The sequence below is a fragment of the Centruroides sculpturatus genome, unplaced genomic scaffold (genome assembly GCF_000671375.1).
Source record: "Centruroides sculpturatus isolate CEXI.00-Female unplaced genomic scaffold, Cexi_2.0 scaffold682, whole genome shotgun sequence".
Lineage (NCBI taxonomy): Eukaryota > Metazoa > Arthropoda > Arachnida > Scorpiones > Buthidae > Centruroides > Centruroides sculpturatus.
The window spans coordinates 243554-263660 of record NW_019384880.1 but is presented as its reverse complement, the minus strand read 5'-3'; the positions used below and the strand labels follow the sequence as shown (position 1 = coordinate 263660).

The window sequence follows — 20107 nt, the reverse complement described above, 5'->3', positions numbered from 1 at the left end:
TTGTACTGCATTTTAAAGATCTGAGTAGTAATATGTATAACAAGTGCTGTTTTCAGAGAAGTGGTATTCACATCAATCATCACTGTCACAAAATGTCACCAATAGAAGTTGGTCACCTTTGGCAAGAGAGTTTTGCCTGTCGGCATCTGTCTGAACTAGTCACATGTGACTGGTGTAAACAGTCAGTTTCTGATTAAGTACTGTTGTTTTTGATGTTAATCAATTTTTGTATTTTTAAATGTGGGCACGAAGTGGGTGTTTTTTTCCATATCCATATGGGTTTTGATCAGGCCTACAATTGGGACATGCTAGTGGAAAAGGACAGGATAGACTAGCCATGAAAAATCCTGGGGATTTTCTCACCCAAATTTAGTCCTGAGTCTTCCAAAGCAATAGGCTGATGACTTAACTGTCTCATTTGGCCATCAACAGCTGTAAGTTAATAACTGCCACCAACAGAACTGACAGTGACAAATTTATAAGAGGATAACTGTCAGTCCTGTAATGGTTGGTTGCCTACCCTAGCAGTGGTATGTGAATCAGACTTACATTGACAATTTTTTTACCCAACTTGACTTGCTATTTTCAACACTGCAAGTCAATTTTGACTTGAAAATAAATTTACATTAAAACTGGTTTTTGTTTGTTTCTATCATTTTAACTTTCATGACAATAACTTTATCCCAATTTATCATTTTTAAATGGCCTAATATGCTTTAGTGCAAGAAAAACTTTATTAATTCATTGTTATCATTAACATTGACATTAATGTTAATTTATGCCAATGTTAATGTCACAGCAATGTATAACAATGAGTTGTTTCACTACATTTATAAGATGTGTTATTTATTAATAATTATTCAACACATTTTGCAAACTAAAATTATTAATTAGTTAAAATTGTTAATTAGAAAACAATATACCATTTTAAAATTACCAAAATATTAAGATTTAAAATAAGGTATTTTATTATATAAAAATGATTTGTTCTGTTATTGATTTGCACCCATAAAACTATATAACTTCTACAAGAAGAAAAAATATCAGTTATTTTTAATTTCTATGTATAACGTCCTTTTAATCCAAAAAAATATTTCTTGGTAGACGATATTACAGCATTTTGGTTAGAAATTATGGTTTTATTTTAAAAATTTGTACTCAAATGCATTTCTGGTTGGCTTATGTTTCCAACCACTCTTCAGTGGTCTCATATAATGGTATATATTAAAAAACTATTTCTATATTTTTATCTTCCATAGGTTTTTATCTTCCACAATTCAATTTTTCAGTAATTATGTATTATTTCCATTAAAGTTGGTGGGTATTAGTTCATCCAAACAGAGTAAAAACATACCGACAAAAGATGTTATCCAGTATTAATCTATTGAATATTCTGGTTATAGCTGTATTTATTCGTTTGTGAATTTTTTGTCTCTTTAATCCTTTTGGTAGACTATCTCACAGCAAAGATAACTAATAAAAGAATTTATTAACCTTTGCTGTGAGATAGTCTACCAAAAGGATTAAAGAGACAAAAAATTCACAAACAGTATTAATCTAATTTATTCTAAATTAGTACAATTAACAAACTAGTAACAATTAATTAATTAAATACTATAATTATTAAATTTAATACAAGATGGTGCCTAATGCCTCCCTCTAGTGCCAAATTTATTTGTAATTCATAATTAATATTTCCAAATTATAGCCCAATTATTTACGGCAATCGTGGGTGTCTCATTTACAAATTTATTAAATTTTTTTCTTAATAAATGTCCTGAAATTTATATTAATAAACTGGAAATGTAATGTAAAAAGAAAAATGTTAATACTGTCTATCAGCATTATTATTTTTTACTTGAAACAATACTATAAGTACTTTTGACAAACTACAAATTGTCTTTTTCAGGTATAAAATAATGGATCTTACAATATAAAACATACATTAAAGTGTTCCAAATGGCAAATTTAAAATGTATTCCATAGGATATGTCAATACATTGAAATAATAATAATAACAACAACAATAATAAGATGCAAATAAAAAAGGTTGGGGTGTGAAAATGTATATTTTAAAATTCGGTCAAATTGACCGAAAAATTATCATGCTAACCTCCTATATTAACATGTACCATATTGCCAGAAAGTTAAGCAAAGGTTCGTTACACAAACTAAGCATTGTTATGTAAAGTGACTCTCATATGAAAATGACCCTGTGATCTGAGCACCATTGAAGTGAGGTGGCATTGGCTCATAATACATTATAACCATTTTCTAAAGTGTTTCTGTCAAGTTCAGTAGAGGTTCTGTAATTTCTGTTATTGTCTTGATGCTCTTGAAAGCATCTAGCCAATTTTCTAGTTGTGGCCTCAATCTATATATATATATAAAAATGGACATGTAAGTCCCTATATTTCACTTTTTCGCCAAAACTACACATCGCACGTGAATGGTGTTTGTATGTGGTGGTAGCCCCAAGTCTCCATTTGTGCATAGGGGTGGTCGCATCTCGATAGCTATAAGGGGGCGGGAGATATGAGGCTAAAAGTAGTTGAAAGTGGCTTTCTATTTCGAATGTTTTGTTCGAATTTGTTCGAATTTAATTCGAACAATGTTCAAATTTGTTCAAATTAAATTTGAACATAAAATTCGAATATTGGTTCGATTATAGAACGATTGGAAACATTGAAAATAGTTCGTTTGATTAAACGTAAAAATTCTCTAATTAGTCTGGAAACGGGGAACCTAATTCTTGCATTCTGTGAAAACGGGTAAGATTTTCTATAATGTAATTATCTTAATCTTCACTATCGTTACTTTTTGCCCAGCGAAGCAGGTCCTTGCAGCTAGTATAAAATATTTTTGCTCCCATTTGTGTCAGCTGTAAAGGAACCATATAGATCCCTGACTTCTCCAAAAAGGTATAGCTATCCCTATTGTTACTAGATATGTGCCGGATCGTTAAAAATATATATCTGCAGATATGGATACAGATACGGATCATTAGTGTCTAGATCCACGGATACGGATCTCAACTTTCGTACTCAGTCGACACTGGTGCATGTGACCTTGGACCGAAAGTTGACGCTTTGCATTAGTAACGTGACATGTTTTGACTTGCACTGCACGTTTTTGTTTATAGTTTAGTGTGACACAGGATAGCATAGATTATGTTTGTATTTTTGGAGAGTGCTGAGTTAAATTAAAATAAAAACAATGTAGGCAAAAAAGTTTAGTAGGTAATATGGAAATATTTTACAATAGTAAATGAATTTTGCATGATAAAATTTTTGCAATATGAATGTGCCAAATATGTGATTTTAAGAAATAAAAAGTGATTTGAATTGAAGTTATTAGTATTTTATTGTTACCTATCTTTAAAATTTCATATAAGTAATGAAATTCATTAAGATAAAAGATCTGTTAAAAATCCACTAAAAAGTAATGGATATGGATCTTTTTCTTCCCTCGGATATGGATACGGATATCCGGCACATCACTAATTGTTACATAATAATCTGTGCAGGAAAATTTGCAGTTTTATAGGAAGTGCAACACCAGGACTCTTGAAAGTGCATACAATATGATGTGTAATGGCCCCCAAACATGATAGCACCAATAGACAGTTAATACTTTCTATCAGTGTTATCATATTCTTAAAGTTTTTAGCATCACAAGAAGCAATTTTCAAGCATTTTGTAATGTAAAAATTATGTACAGCAAAATGTCGAAAATCTGAACATAAAAAAAAATGACAATTAATCCTTTCAGTGGTAACTTCATTGTTAATGTTCTAACATTCATTCAAAATTTGTAATTTTTTAATTTTGAAATTACAATTAGTGTATTTTTTCTTTAAATTGTGATTTTGTAAACTATATTTTGAATCTTTGTAAGTAAATATTTCTACATTCCAAGTGAAGTACTGGCTTGAACTTAGAATACCTAAGCTTGAATTACAGTGTATTTAGAATTTACCATACTTAAAATGCTAATTTACACACACATTTGAAAATCTGAATGGGGTCTGGCTGTAATTAGTCCAGATTTTCGATGCTTTACCATATTTTGATATGCAATCAAAATTAGTAAAACAAAAATTGTAAAATGATAAATGATACCATTTAAATTACAACAACTTATAATTTTTGCACTTTGTTCCCATTTTTAAACTAATTCACTAACATCTGCCCTGAAACTGAGGGTGTGAAAGATGAATGCAAGGGGTTTGAAACAAAATTAAAATATTTCAAATAAACTTATTGATATTAAATTATTAGGAGGTCTCAAATTTACAATTTTGCCTAACACTACATTTTTAAAGTCAAAAAATGTTTTAAAATTAAAATATGCCAATTTATGCTATAATACAAGCTTGGTCTAATCTACTTTGTTGTGTTTTGTGACAACTTGTTACATAACACTATTACAATAACATTGACAATAAGTAAGATTATTTTGTCAAATGAAATTATGAATTAATGGAAAAAAAGTATTTTTTGTGCTAAAACATACAATTCTAATTTTTAAGATGTTTCAATTATTCATGTGAGGATTTCAAAAGGCAAGTTAATGTCACAAACATTGCTGTAATGTTGATTCCAAGAAAAACTTTTCATAAATGAAAATAAGAAAAACATTACAAATGATACATTTACATACTATTAAATCACAATTAACAGTTTTAACAATGTCAAAAAAAAAAAAAAAAACAAAGAATCTCACATTTTTAAAATGATCTGTTGAGCGAAAAATTATGAACGCAAAAACTGAAATAATTTATAGTGTAATTGTCCTAGTAGTTTGGTCTTTATTTCATTTATGTTCAACTGACATAAATAAAAAATAAATGAGACAATAACAAAGCCAAACAACTGACCATGTCTGTAATATATATCAACATACCAGGGCTGTGGAGTCGGAGTCGTGGAGTTTTGGTGTTTTAGCCGGAGTTGGAGTCGGATTGGTAAGGAAAAGTTGGAGTCGGAGTTGGAGTCGGTAGATTTTTACGTGACTCCACAACCCTGCAACATACTCAATGATCAGCTTATAAGATCTTATAAGGCAGAACTCGGCACTGATTTCAAGTGCCCAATGTAACTGAGGCTTACTATTTTCTCATAAGGAATAAATTAAGAGCTTCCTTTTAATTTGTTCTTAGCAATATATACATAATTTTCTGTTTATTTGGAATTTCCCCAATTTTTCTTTTTTTTATCTGTAGGTTTAGAAGTTGGGAGGGTCATACAATTAGTGAGTTACACACATGAAATGCAAGCTGAAATTTGATCCTTATCTTATATATGGTACTTTGATTCACAATTTTAAACTTGCAGAAGTTGCAATGTTAAAACTATTGAGTGAGATCCCAGTGCATCTGTTAGATTCAATAATAATAAAAAAATTGTTTTAATATATGTATTGGTTGTCAAAAATTTAAATTAAAAATACTTACTGTATTTCTAATCAAATTTTAATATTTTTTCAAATTATGAGAAGAAATATTTATTTTTAACAGAGTTTAATTTAAAAAAAAAAGCAAAAAAATAAACTGAAGTGAAATATACAATAATTGACTTACAAATATAGTAATATTCTCAGTTTATAAACATTTTGATTAGCTGAGAATATTGACTATATATGTGAACATATACATTAAATATTAACAATACTGTATATGTATCAATATGCTAAACATATTACATTAGCACAATGACTTCATCATCATTAGAATTTCTTATTCAGTACCAGAATTTCTGCACATTCTACCACTATACCATTTTCATTGACGTCACGTTCATTTTCAGATTCAATAATCAAATTTTTATCATTTAAGTCAAGTACTATCAGCTGTAATTTGATAACAATTTCATCATAATTTGATATATCATATTTTCCATTTTCTATCTGAAAATGGAAAATATGATATATGTGATATTTTCCATTTTCTATCTGAAAATGGAAAATATCACATATCAAATAAACAATCTTAAAAACATTCTAAAAAATTAACAAAATAGTTTAAATAGGTCAATGTATCTCTAAGATACAAATTAAGGTAGTGTTAAGAAGAATGTATAGTTACACCTAACAAAGAACTGATGAAGCAATGCTAGCTAATCATTGTTGTCAGTCTCTTAACAGTAACTACACAAAGTTGCCAGATTCTATACGTTGAAACAAAAATATTTAAAAAGTTATTCTAAGTATATCTGTGAGATCAGCTGCAACACAAAAGGTTAAGTTTTGTTTCTTGGCTTTAGAACAAGCAATCTGATTTGCAGATTTTGTAGTCAAGTGCAAGTTCTACATATATATTAATTTTTTATTTAAACAGAAATTTTATAAAGAAAAATATGAAAATAAGTTTGTGTATTTATTTATATAGTGTTTATAAATTTTAAAAATTTGACAATAAAAATTTCAATTTTTTTTTGTTCTTTTAAACAATTTGTATTTGCAGGTTTCATATCTTTAAGGTAAGAACACCTATACCTATTCAAATAGTCCATTATGAATAACTATACAATAAAGTTAGATAATACAGTAGAGTGTCGTTTATCCGAAACATCAGTTATCCAAAAGAATTCCAGTCAGCAAATTTAAATTTTCACTAGTGCTGTGGTGCTGCAATCTTTGGCTATATCTTGGGCTACTCCAATATTTTTTTGTTGGTGTGTGTTTTTTAGCTGGCAGCACTGGCACTTTTGTGTGGTGTTTTTCTGAGGACTGTGTGTCGTGCTGAGTCGAATGTTTTTGATACTAGATTAACTTCTAAAGTATAATTTTTTTTGTTTTTATATTTTTCAATATATTTATTTTGTTTGTAAAAAATAAAGAAATAATTTTTAACGATGCAATAGCCACGATTATTATTTTGAAAAGTTTACATTAGGCTTAACATCGACAAAAATTCAACGCGAAGCGACACGCAACAGAGAAAAATTTCAACATGGGATAGGTTAATGTATTTTTTTGTATGTAATTGGTTATCCGTAAAATAAGTTATCCGAACAACCCCAGTCCCCAATTGATTCGGATAAACGACGCTCTACTGTACGTTTGAAATATCAAAACCTAAACACAGTAGATCCTAAAACTCAACGTAATATGGATGGAGAAGGTGACAAGTTAACAAAAATGACAAATTTTACAGCAGAGTGATGATCACACATTCAACAATATTTAATATCATATGAAATTTATTGAGGCAAAGCCCCTTCTATTTGCCTTACAAAATTGTTTGTTCTCAAAATCTGTTCAATTGATTTTGGTTACACTTTGTAATATTTCATTAATTGCAATAAGGAAGCCAAACATGTAATAAAAAATAAATGCCCATTCCATGACTTTGTCGTAGCAAAAGCATGCACAACAAAGTGATATTGTGCAAATTGTACAACTTTATTGTGCAATGCTCCATGATTGCTAGGATGCCTTCTGTGGGCTTATACAACTGAGTTCGTTCTCAAAACGTAATGGCCGATTTTGATAAAATTGCCAATTTCCATTAATTGTGATGAGGAATCCAAAAATGTAATGTGGGTTCATTTAAATGCAAAAATAAAAAATAAAAGTCCATGACTTCATTTTCAACATACAAAGGCATTAAAGTGACAATGTCCATGCTTTCTGATGCAAGTGAGCACACCTAACAGAATTTATGCCTAAGGGCCAAAAATAAAAACAGCATTGCCTGTGCCTAATGGAAAATAAGTGCAAAAAATGAACAAACCACAAGAACAAAGTAATTGACGGCAATTGCTTTGTTCTTGATTGCCTCTCCATGTCTGCCAGTGCAAGGATAGCCTCTTTTGTGATGGCAAGTGCAAAGTTCACCTGTCCACATTTGTCAGGTATAAAGATCATCTCTTCTATGCCTAATTAGTGCAGAGATTGTTTCTTTCTTTCCTGCTTTGCCTCAATTCTATGGCGATATGACAAAGTTGTGCAATGTCCTAGTTAAAACAAAAGGATAATGTTTCTATGCTTTAGTAAAATACAATATTGTGAGAAGGCAAAATATTTGAATATTAAAATTACATAATAATAATATTTGTTTACAAATATGTTATCAAAAAGAAAATACCCAGAAAAATTGTGATTTTTGAACAACTATTCTTATACTAATATTAATTCATTTATCATTAATGTGTTAATTGATTCCTAAAACAGACAACTTGTCAACTTACAACCAGAGAGAAACAGAGATTTATTTATTACAAAATTTTTAAATTATAAAACATATTTTAGCTATAATTTACATTAGCCCTTAAGTATTAAATAAAATTTAAAAGTATCATATAACTTTAATTATATTATATATAACTATTCCAGAAAAATATTAGTAAAACTTTATTCAAAAACAAGATCCTCAATGAAAATTTTCACGGGGATGAATTGTGCAATTTGAAATGAATTTGCATGGCTGTTTACATATTAGCTTAATTCATATTCGATAATGCATCAGATTGATATTTAACAACATTTGAAATATACCATTTTTGCTAGCTATGAAATTTTGTTCAATTCTTATCCCAATATTTTCAATTCACTTAGTTCTCTTCTATCATTTTTTCTATGTAATATTTTTCAGTTAGTTTCATCAAAAACAAGCACATTATGTACTATTACTTTGTTCTTGAAAAATTTCACTTGAAGTCTTGCCTCTTGTTAATACAAACTAATTCTATACAGGGTTGTTTGGATTAATATGATTTGATATAAAAAACCAGGAAATCAAAAAGAACTATAAACAAACACATATTTTTAAAAATTTTGGTACATATGTTTATGTTAAAAAATACAGAGGATGAGTCATAAGTTGTAGTAGATTGCAACTTGCACATGCATTTCTGTACCATGTTGAATATCATTTGGTTAGTAATCTATTATACATTATGAATGAAAACTCTTTTGAAAATGAAAAGAAAACATTACTTACCTATAGAAAAAGCAAGTATGACATTCAACAAAAAATGCAATTGAATAGTACTCTTTAAATCTAAATGAATTACTAAATCAATGTTCAAATGGAAAAATATTGATGATAATGAAACTGTACTTCATTATGATTTCTTAGAAGTGATAATATTTCTTTACATATATAAAATGGTATTTCTTAGCTTTGTTAATTAAAAAAATATAGGAGGGACAATAATAATGTACAGAATTAATATATAAAAAATGAATTAAAATTAGTCAACATCTATCCAGGCTAACAGAAATAATATACAGTATTTAAAATATGTATGGAAAAAGTAAAATTTAAAGAGATCCTTGAATAGAGAAGAAAGAATTATAAGACAGTAGAGGTTATGAAAGTTAAGAAAAATAACAGATTACATTGTTAATAAGGTAGTGAGATTTTATTTGATGTTGAAAATGTTATGTATAAAGTAAGTTTTTTTTTTAATATTTTAATTAAAATTTATGTAAACATGACTATTTATTTAATATTAATGATTTGTAGTAAGTACTAATTGTTAGTGTTAACAATTAAGTACTTACAACAAAGTACTTAAATGTGAAATTAAATTATCAATAAGTATTTAATATATTACATAATCTATTTGTTGAGTTAGTCAATTAATATGCATTTCAAAACAGAAATCTGAGATTTAAACATTAAAAAAATGAAACAATTAAATATCTATAAAATCTAATCACATTAGATGCTTAAAATAAACAAATGATTTGTAGTAAGAAGTCACCTATAATATAATTCATTAATTTAATATCTGCAGACATCACAATAAAATCTGTTTATAGCTATTAAAAATAAAGATAATTCAATATTAAAGTATGCAGTCTGGTATCAATATAAAAAGAAAGAAATGTCTGCAAAATAAAGTTCCACTAAATATTTGTATTTAAAAATCATTTTACAAAATTTCTGTTTTAGTAAACAATTATTGTATTCATTTTCATATAGTCTGAATAAATCCTAAATGTAGTACCTCATATTGTAAGATTTATATTAAAACTTTCTAGACTGTATCATTGCAAAATAAATTATATTTCTAAGAAATTATAAATATGAATTCAATAGGATATTGAAAAAAGTAATTTTTACCTTAAAGAACAAACAGGATGCACATGAGCACTAATTATTTTTGCAATGCCTCTAGTTAAAAAGTCCCAGACAACAATACGTCCATCATTGCAACCTACAGCCAGAAGAGTTCCACGTTTATTAAAAGCACAGGTTACAGCTAAACTGATGCAATCCAAAGCTCCATCAAATTCCTATATTATAGAAATAATATGACTCATTAGCATAAAAAGATAATACACTTGATTTTATCTTAATTTTTTAGTAATTTTTCTCTACTTTTATATAACTCTATATTTTAATACAAGTAATAATTTTATCATCTATTATTTTTCAATAAATCAGATCATTAATATATGCACTGTAGTAGTTCATTTAATTAATTCTATCTAAAATACAGTCAATCTTCTACTTAATGAATATGACAAGAGATTCCATTACAGTAGAACCTCGTAAACTCGGCCTAATGTGGACCGAAGGGTGGCCGAGTTTGTGAAAATGCCGGGTTATCGGGAATGGGGTTAAAAAAATAAGTACGAGTGTTTCCTCAGAAAATACTGTACTGTACTTGTATGTATTGTTTACTTGAGAATATAACAGAGAATAAACTGCCCAAATACCCTTAAACAAAGGAAAAGTACGTCCTTTATGAAGGCATAGAGCCTTTACTACATGAAAATGAAAATTAATGAATACACTGTGTACAGTAATTTACCTGATAAGACAGACCTCAGAAAAATACTTTATGAGAGCTTTTATACTTTTATAAAGCTGTCTATAATGAAAATTAATTAACTAAGGATTTTTTTGCCCTGCCAGGGTGTGGACGAGTTATCCGGAGTGCCGGGTTATCGAGGGCCGAGTTTTCGAGGTTCTACTGTATTACCAACTACCCATTTTTAAGCCATGAAGGAGGAAACAATCAGAAGAAATAAAATAACAGCAATAAAGCAAAAAAAGCTTAAAAATATATTATATTTGTGAAATACATTAAATTAAATCAGCAATATCAACCTCATTTGATACAGAAGGCTGCATCAATTACAGTTGAGCCTTAAATGGGCCACACAAACCAGACAAATTTTTTCTGAGTTCAAAATAATAGATAATGTGTTTTGAACCTTTTATTTAAAATAGTTTATTAATTATGTACTTTAATATCATATTTTCTTTATATGTAAAAATATATTTAAATCATATCATAATTAAAGAAACAATGTACACTTACATAAATTTCAAATATCACTTTTAATTAAGAAACAGTTATTACTTGTCTTATTTGATGATAATTTTGAAATACAAGGCAGTACAAAGTTACTCAATTTTTGAGTAAGAGTTGTGATCTTATGACATAAAACATATCATAAAATCATCACACAAGTCATCAGTAAGCAATAACTAAGATTCATGCTTACAATGTTTCATAAATTGAGAAAAGTGGTTGTAGAAGAGCAGCTGTTTTCATTAGCCTAGAACAGTGGTTCCCAAACTTTTTCGATTCCCGGTACCCTTACTAAATTCAGGTTTTCCCAAGGCACCCTATGTCAAATTCTAACAAGTAAAATTTGTAAAGTAGTGAAATAGCCAATAATTTTTTAATTAAAGAGTTAGGAGGTTAAGTAAAAAATAAATAAAACACATATGTAAGATAACAAAAAATGTAATTGAATAAATTTAATTAATTATAATTAGTGGGATAAATCATCACACATTTTCTCAAATCTTGGAATCAAACTGGACACAGTCACCCTCATTTCTATAATATATTAGTCACCCTTATTTCTATAATATATAAAAATTTTATATTTTGTGGTCCACACTTTGGAAACTGCTGGCCTAGAACGAGACAGGCATTTCTGGTGTAGGATGACTCATCATTCATAAGCAGTAAAGCAGTCTTTATTTTTGTATTTCATATCTATTTTTCTATGCAAACACATATACATAAATATACACCCATTTTTTTACTTTATCTTAACTTACTTGTTAGTAGTTAAAAAGAGTAAAAATAGATCTACTAAAAAGATAAGATACTGACAATAGAGTCAAATAGTATGAAATGGTGATGGATGTTCCATATCATTATGTGAAAGATTTTCAAACTCTCTCAAACTATACAACAATATAAGATTTGTGAGACAATACTAACTATCAAAACAAACTTTAATTTATCTGCTGAACAAAATTAGAAGTGACATAAAAATAGGAAAGAAAGCCTGCAATTCCAATATATTTTCAACTTCTATATACACTTTATTTTATTCTACTGGAAGCTTCCAAGTAGACACAGGCAATATTCACAGTGTTATTAAACAAAACAAAACATTCCTAAATGAGTAGAAATTGCTTTAGCACAGTAACAGCAAAAAGTGTATCATAACTCCTTACACCATACCATGGTAAAATTACTTGCATGAAAAGTTTCTTAAATATGATAATTCCTATTTATATTATTCATATAAACTTACATTAAATTGATGATTTATTTTTACATTAAAAAATGTGGATTATAGCAATATTTGTGATGCTCATCAAACAGTTGTGTCAGGTTACTATGACTAAAAAGAGTCATTCATTTGCTGCATAACTTTGTACCAGAGATTCATCTCAGGAAGTACAGCAATCACAAAAGCCAATCAAGAAGAGAGACTTGTTACTGAAAAACTTTGTACCATTCTTAGTATCATAGTTTGGAGTATATAATTGTGCTGCAGAAACTTTGAACACCAAATTCAAATATTTATCAGTAGGCCAAGACTTAATATTCATTAATATTAATATAATTCATTAAAAATAATCATTAGATAAGAATAAAATAAAGAAAGAAATAAATGAGTTAATATTCATTAAAAAGAAAATAAATTCTTCAAGAAAGCTCTTCTAAATATGGATGTAATATCTGATTTGAAGATATTATTTAGTTAAATATTTGATTTGATGTAATTTGGATCTGTATACAAATATCCCTAGAAAACTTGTTTTAAAAAGTAAGTTCACTGACAAAATTGCAGATTTTCCAAGTTCCAATGGATCCAATAAGTTGCCAGAATATGTTGGAATAACTCAAACACATCAATGTACATTTTACAAACCCATCATTACTATCTGCTAATAATGTACAGTAAATGTTTAGAATAAAGAGTTTAATGGGAGAATTTAAAATAATTCATTAATTTTAGTGCAAAAAGATATGAGTAATGAATATCATTCAAGTGATTTTTAGTTGAAAAACTAGCAAAGATTTTGAGCAGTCAGTTATTTAATAGTGCTGCAAACTGCATAAAAACAGATGACTCAGGACTGAGTGCTGGATTATGCTTGACACCATGTATTAAATGTTATAAGTTAAAAAAAATTAAAATTTTTTGAAATAGCATTCCATGTAACAAATTTGAAAAATGATTTATTTTTTATTGAATTCCATATTATTATTGCTTCATTATGACAACTTCCTTAACTATTTAAAATTTATTCATAAAGATGTTCAGAAATATAAATAAATGGCTATAATTTATCTCAGATTGATCATCATATATTCAGATTGAAACTGTTCTATGTGAGAAATCACTACATTCTAGTCATTTACAAATTCTATTATTATGTGCAATTATTCTGAAATATTATTTTATAACTTAAAAATTAATACATAATCATGCAGTAATGTTCTATAATTATTAAGTATATTTCTTCCATACTATGTGGTATTAAAAATAAATTAACATACTACAAAAGAATCTCGTTTTAATGGATTGTGGAACGATGGATTTCTTGGAATAATGAAATTTTTTCCAGATCTCTCCAAATCAATGTACTTTTACCTCCTTTTAGCAGATCTGTAACTTGGAATAACAAATTTTTTCTAGCCCCATCTATTGTAAAGTTTATGTTTTTCAATATATAGTTAATATTTAGGTGTTTCCAGGAATTTATAGAGTTCAATGATGCACTTGTTACATCTAGGATATGTACAATTGAAGAATTGTACGAACAGAGTCAGCAAGTTCATATAATTAAGAAGTAACTTAGTGAACATTCTGACACTGGTCCAAGTGTAGTGTCAAAATTTAGCAAGGCCATCAAGTCTTTCCAAGTCATGAAGACCTTTCTGATGGACTGTACATGCTACTGCTAATATCAAACAGTTGTATTCAATAAGCAGAAAAGCAGCATCAAAACAAACTGAAATGGATGAGTTTTTAACAAATTGTGGAATCAAGTGAAGTGTTAATGAGCATATGTAATTTGCCTCTTTGTGCTTATAGTTTATACAGTTTCTTTCAGCTTTGCTGTACATACGTATGGAATAATATACAGTCATGTAACATATGTATTTTTATAAATAAAAAGTAGAGATCCCAAAAGACTGAATAATTTCAAATACAGGTATTTCTTATATGTAGAGGGTTAAATAATGGATATTTTCCTGGATGTGTGGGAAATCCAGTGTTTGTGATATAATGGATTTTCAGAACGAATGATTTTTGGCGGTCCGAGCAAACCGTTAAAAACAAGATTCTACTGTATAAATTAATTTTAAAAAAATTTTTATACAGATGGGCATACTTTATACAAAATAATCAAAAATATAATGAAGCTCTGTGTCTTAATGCAGATTTTATCTGTTAAATCAGAACTCATGAAGTTGATATCACTAAATCAATGATTGACTGGATAGAAATACATATTTAGAAAAATAATTACATAAAAGTAATTTTAACACAACAACAAAATGAAGTGAATGATAAATACCTCAGGATAATTCTGTCCAAATGATTCTATAAAATAAAAAAGTAATAATTATTCTTTTTTATAATTAAACATTTTGTGAATAAATGTTATAGCTAATTAAATAATAAAAATATTTGTAGGAATAAAATAATATATAGAATGTCCCAAAAGGCAGTTTACAACTTCAAACTTTTATATTATATCTTAATTTTGAATTGACTTATAGGAACTTACTGTGGTTCAAGTGTTGTACTAACTCAAAAAGTTTTTGACAGGTATTAACTAACCTTTCTTGTTTATTGTGGGTAATGAGGACTGCATAATCTGAACATATCTGCTCAGGAAAAGGCACAATATATAACATGGTTTATTGAAACCAAATCAAACACACAAATGAAAATAAAGTTCAGATTATGATACAGGAAGTCACTATTCAGCCAGCCATATGTAAGTGGTACAACTTCATGCATACAGGCAGTGTGAATGTGAAGCATCATTATCATCATCATTAGGGGTATAAACCCCTCAAATCGTTTTGTGGGATTATGTCAAGGGCCAAGTGTACCAAACTCCTGTGCAGATGTCAGTGATTTAAAGACCATGATAACCAGAACCATTATCACTGTTGACATGAACAGGCTACATTTAGTAACAGTGTTAGAATACCGGTTCAATATGTGCCACCAGAGGTGCACATATTGAAGTGGACTGAACACAAAAAACTTTTTGAGTTTTGTGTTTGTATGTCAATTCAAAGCCATAACATAAAAGTTGGAAATTGTAAACTACGTATTGGGACACCATATATATATAGAAATACATGAACAGGAGATATGCCAGTTATTTCTCCTTTAGTTAATTACTGAAATAATAAAAAAAATTTGTATATTTATTATAGAATATTATGAGGTAAATTAATTTTGAATATGTGATTTAATATGGTAGAATTAATAAATCATTATGCTAATTCCAAGACGTAAGAAATGTGATGAACTGCAGAAGACTATATTGAAAAAATGACATCAATGAAAACATCAATGTCATTTTTATACCTCTAACATCTAAAATGTATTTAGGCCAGAAACTTTTGGTACCTACCATGTACTTCCAATCAAATATCTTCCACTATATTTCTATAAATATGTAAATTGTTTAATATATGAGAGATTGTAAAAGAGTAGAAACTTATAAAAATATAAACACCAACAGAAACCAGATGCATAGCAAATAGACACCTACAACTGCCATATTTACAGCAGTTGTGGGTGTCAATTTGCTATGCATCGGGTTTCTGTTGGTGTTTATATTTGTATTTTTATGCCTTGCCAGGTATACAATGGCCAACTGAGGGCCTTGAGTGGATGTTTCTGGACGAGAGCACTGAATGCATCTCCAGTTGGCACTGTAAAGTCAGCAACCGATGATGGTTATATCTTAAACTTATATATATTAAAAGAGGAGATCTAACCAGAGGTCTGTATAGTGTAACTGGCAACGCATCCACACGGTAAGTGGGAGTAGCAGGTTCGAGTCCCGCTTTGGTCCAATTCTTTTCTTCCAGTTAAATCTAAATTATTTAATTAAAAATTATAATTATTAATTTTAATACGAGATGGCACCTAACGCATTCTCCCAAGTGTCAAATTAATATGTAATTTATAATTATTATTTCCAAATTATATCCCAATTATTTATGGCAGTTGTGGTTGTCTAGAAACTTATAAATAAGCACTATACATATAACCAATATCCATCAAAAAACTACAACAAAGCAAATGATTTTGTGTGTGATGAAACTTATAAATTAATACCTAGTGGCATTCAGTTATTTCTAAATCTTAAAAAAACGATATAACAAGTGTGTGTATATATATAAATACAAGGTGCGTTTGAAAAGTTCGGTGAATGGTCCCATAGTTGAATAACCGTGCTGGTTAAGATGTTGTGCTCATGCAGACGTAGTGAGAGACTTGCCAACTAGTGGCCCCTAGTGTCAAAATCACAACAGTTAAACGGAAGTGTGCGCAACAAACAATGAACACAGTCAGTGTGAGAAGGAGTGTCACTGCGAAATGGAGCAACGCATGAACATCAAGTTTTGTTTCAAATTAGGCAAAATGGCGACGGAGACACATGAAATGTTAGTGAAAGTGTATGGTGTGAAAGCAGTGAGTAAAAAGTGTGTTTTTGAATGGTTTAAATGCTTCAGAGACGGAAAGGAAGATGTCGACGATGAGCCTCGTTCTGGTTGACCATCAACAAGCACAACTCCAGACAACAACAAACAAGTGTGACGGATGCTTGCGGATGATTAGTGCCTGTCAAGGGCTCACACTATTCTTGCTTATCTTCAAATCTTCTGCTATCATTCTCAAAGACAGGCACTGATCATCCGCAAGCATCCGTCACACTTGTTTGATGTTGTCTGGAGTTGTGCTTGTTGACAGTCAACCAGAACGAGGCTCATTGTCGACATCTTCCTTTCCGTCTCTGAAGCGTTTAAACCATGCAAAAACACACTTTTTACTCACTGCTTTCACATCATACACTTTCACTAACATTTCATGTGTCTCCGTCGCCATTTTGCCTAATTTGAAGCAAAACGTGATGTTCACGTTTTGCTTCAAAAAATGGTGCGTTGCTCCATTTCGCAGTGACACTCCTTCTCACACTGACTGTGTTGCATTCTTTGTTGTGCACACTTCCGTTTAACTGTCGTGATTTCGACACTAGGGGCCACTAGTTGACAAGTCTCTCACTACGTCTGCATGAGTGCAACATCCTAACAAGCATGATTATTCAACTATGGGACCATTCACCAAACTTTTCAGATGCACCTTGTATATATATGTATACAAGCATAAAATAGAAATTACAATTTCCAAAATTTAACATAGAATATTATCTAATATTAAATTGTTTTCTTTTTAATATTATGTACACGTTTATTAAATACAGTAACTCCCATTGATTCATGCTAATTATTACATAAGATTGTTTGGATTAGTAACATTGTATACATAGAAAAAATAAGTCAAGAAAGACTACTGATAAATTTCCCATTTTTAAAAATTAATTGAAATTGTTTTTGTTTTCAGTTAGCATATTTAGATGAAAGAAAACTATTGGTTCAGACAACCAAGTGCACCACACCCACTTATTAAGCACAAGAACATTGAGATAATTACTATACATTAATTTCAGTTTATTAAAAATCATATAAGCAAGAGTCTCAAGATGTCAACACCCAATTCCATCACTCACAAACATAGACTCCAAAAGTACATCATCTTTTCCAAGACTTTATGGAGACATTTTTAAGTGTTTTCAGGCCACTCCAGAATCAACGAAACAATTTTTTGACTAAATTTTCGATTATTATAACACCATCATATAAGTTAACAACAAACGTAAACAATAAATTTGTACACTTGTCCTATCCGGTGTAAATTTGCTTCATTTGTCAAATATAAAACTATTTCTTCTATACAAATGTGTCAAACAAAGTTCCACCATAAATTTGCATAGAAAAAATGAATCTTCAGTAGAGACAAATGTACTGGTTCAAAACATCAATCTACCAAAAGCATAGACTACATGCAGAAAATAGAATAATTATTATTATTATTAATTTGGCTTTGCTGTAATGTTAACTGAAATTATGTTTTAAAAATGCATTGGTATACTATATCAATGCATTTTTAAAACATAATTTCAGTTAATATATTATTTATAATTAACAATAATATAAAATACATAAGCATTTTTGAGATAAAAACATGTAGAGTGTAGTGTATTGTATTTGAAATTAACTGGTTAATAAACACTAAAATCACTTCTAAACATTTTGATTTTAATCTCAAATACTTTAAAATTGAGTTTCAGTTCTTCATTGAATGGGATGTAAACATGTCAGAGTAAAGCAGGTACTGTACATAAAACAATATTTTTAAACATTATCAGTAAATAATACAAAAAAATAATTACCAAGGAGTTCTAGATTCATTTTATGTTTCTTGTTTTCTTATAAAAAGTTTATTTTGTAAATTAAACCGATATAAAAATGAGAAAATATATTGTTTTCTTCTGCTCTCAAATGTGCGTCTACACCACCTGGCGGCAGTTTAGTTTATTTTCTAAAAAGTTAAAAAAATATTCAAAAAAAATTTTTTTAATAGAAATTAATATTTATTTTATATAAATTTTTTATAATTATATCAAATAAAAGAATAAAATATTTTAAATTAAATTCTTAATAAAATAAATTACAAAATGATTTCAAAACTACGGCGTCTCCGTTGCATCAATAAAGAGTAGCAAAATTTCTACATTATACTATTTCAGTATAATTTATAAATTATCTTATTACTCTGGGTAACCCGATATTGAATCCTAGCAGTTCTAAAACTCCTGAAATTTTTCGAGTGGTGGTCTGTCCTGGATATGTCGGGCCCCGTTCCTTAGCACGCTGCAGTCCTATTGTGATCCCGGAGAACCCGCGATGTGCTTTAAGAAAAGGCCCTCTTAGTCCTCACAGAACGGAAGAAGTAAAATATATAAATATATATACATGTATTATATATATAATTAATAGCTACGACAGTTGAGAAAAAAATATTAATTAACACCCTCATGGAAAAGTTGAATAACACCCTCACCACGCGTTATGCAATTTACCTATACGGATAAAATTCATATAGTTAAATCCATGGTTATCAGACATGGAATTTTATGGCGTTTTTGTAAGTCCATCTTTAATAAAAAAGAATTGCGGACCATTTCTTATGCTAATTTTCAATCTTGCATTGATTACGAATTGCCCATCTGGTCAATGGCTACACCTTTCCTTTTACATAAGATTACTTTTGCTATTAATAAGATATATCTTATGTTTAATTAACAAAATGTGTAATCTGTCTTTCACTGTTGACTCTAACATTGCTAGAATTCGCCATCTTTTTTTCGAGAGAATTAAATATTTTGATAGGTTAATATATTACAAATATTTTAATAGTCTTATTTATCAAGATTGGCTTTCACTCTAGAAAACTTCGCTCATCTACTTACATTTTTACTCTTTTTTATCTTCTAAATCTATCCCAACGATCTTTTTTCTATCGTATATCACAAAATCTTAATAATTGTAATGAATTTTTGCATCTTGATGTCCATGATTTTAAATTGAAATGTAAAAAAAAAAAAAACTCTGTATCTCTTTTAAGATTTGTTACTTGTTTTTATTTTATTTCTTTCTTTTTTTTGTTTTGTTTGATTTTGTTTTAAGGATGTTATTTGTTTTTATGATATATGTTTTTGTAGATTATC

The 20107-nt window shown here is 28.9% G+C and overlaps 1 protein-coding gene across 2 annotated transcripts in view; it reads right to left on the bottom strand.

Annotated features, from left to right (window-relative positions):
- Window positions 1–18895, bottom strand: part of LOC111631010 (retinoblastoma-binding protein 5 homolog) — a 76860-nt gene extending 57965 nt beyond the window's left edge. The window contains exons 1-4 of one of the 2 annotated variants that reach the window (XM_023375195.1): window positions 18770–18883; window positions 16251–16349; window positions 14804–14829; window positions 10076–10248 (exon numbers count right to left, since the gene is read on the bottom strand). In XM_023375195.1, the coding sequence (XP_023230963.1) occupies window positions 10076–10248; window positions 14804–14829; window positions 16251–16349; window positions 18770–18788 (317 nt within the window). In that variant the 5' untranslated portion in view covers window positions 18789–18883. Of the gene's footprint in view, window positions 1–10075; window positions 10249–14803; window positions 14830–16250; window positions 16350–18769 lie in introns of both variants that reach the window. The other variant, XM_023375196.1, reaches the window with a different exon arrangement.
- Between the last annotated feature and the right edge of the window lie 1212 nt (window positions 18896–20107).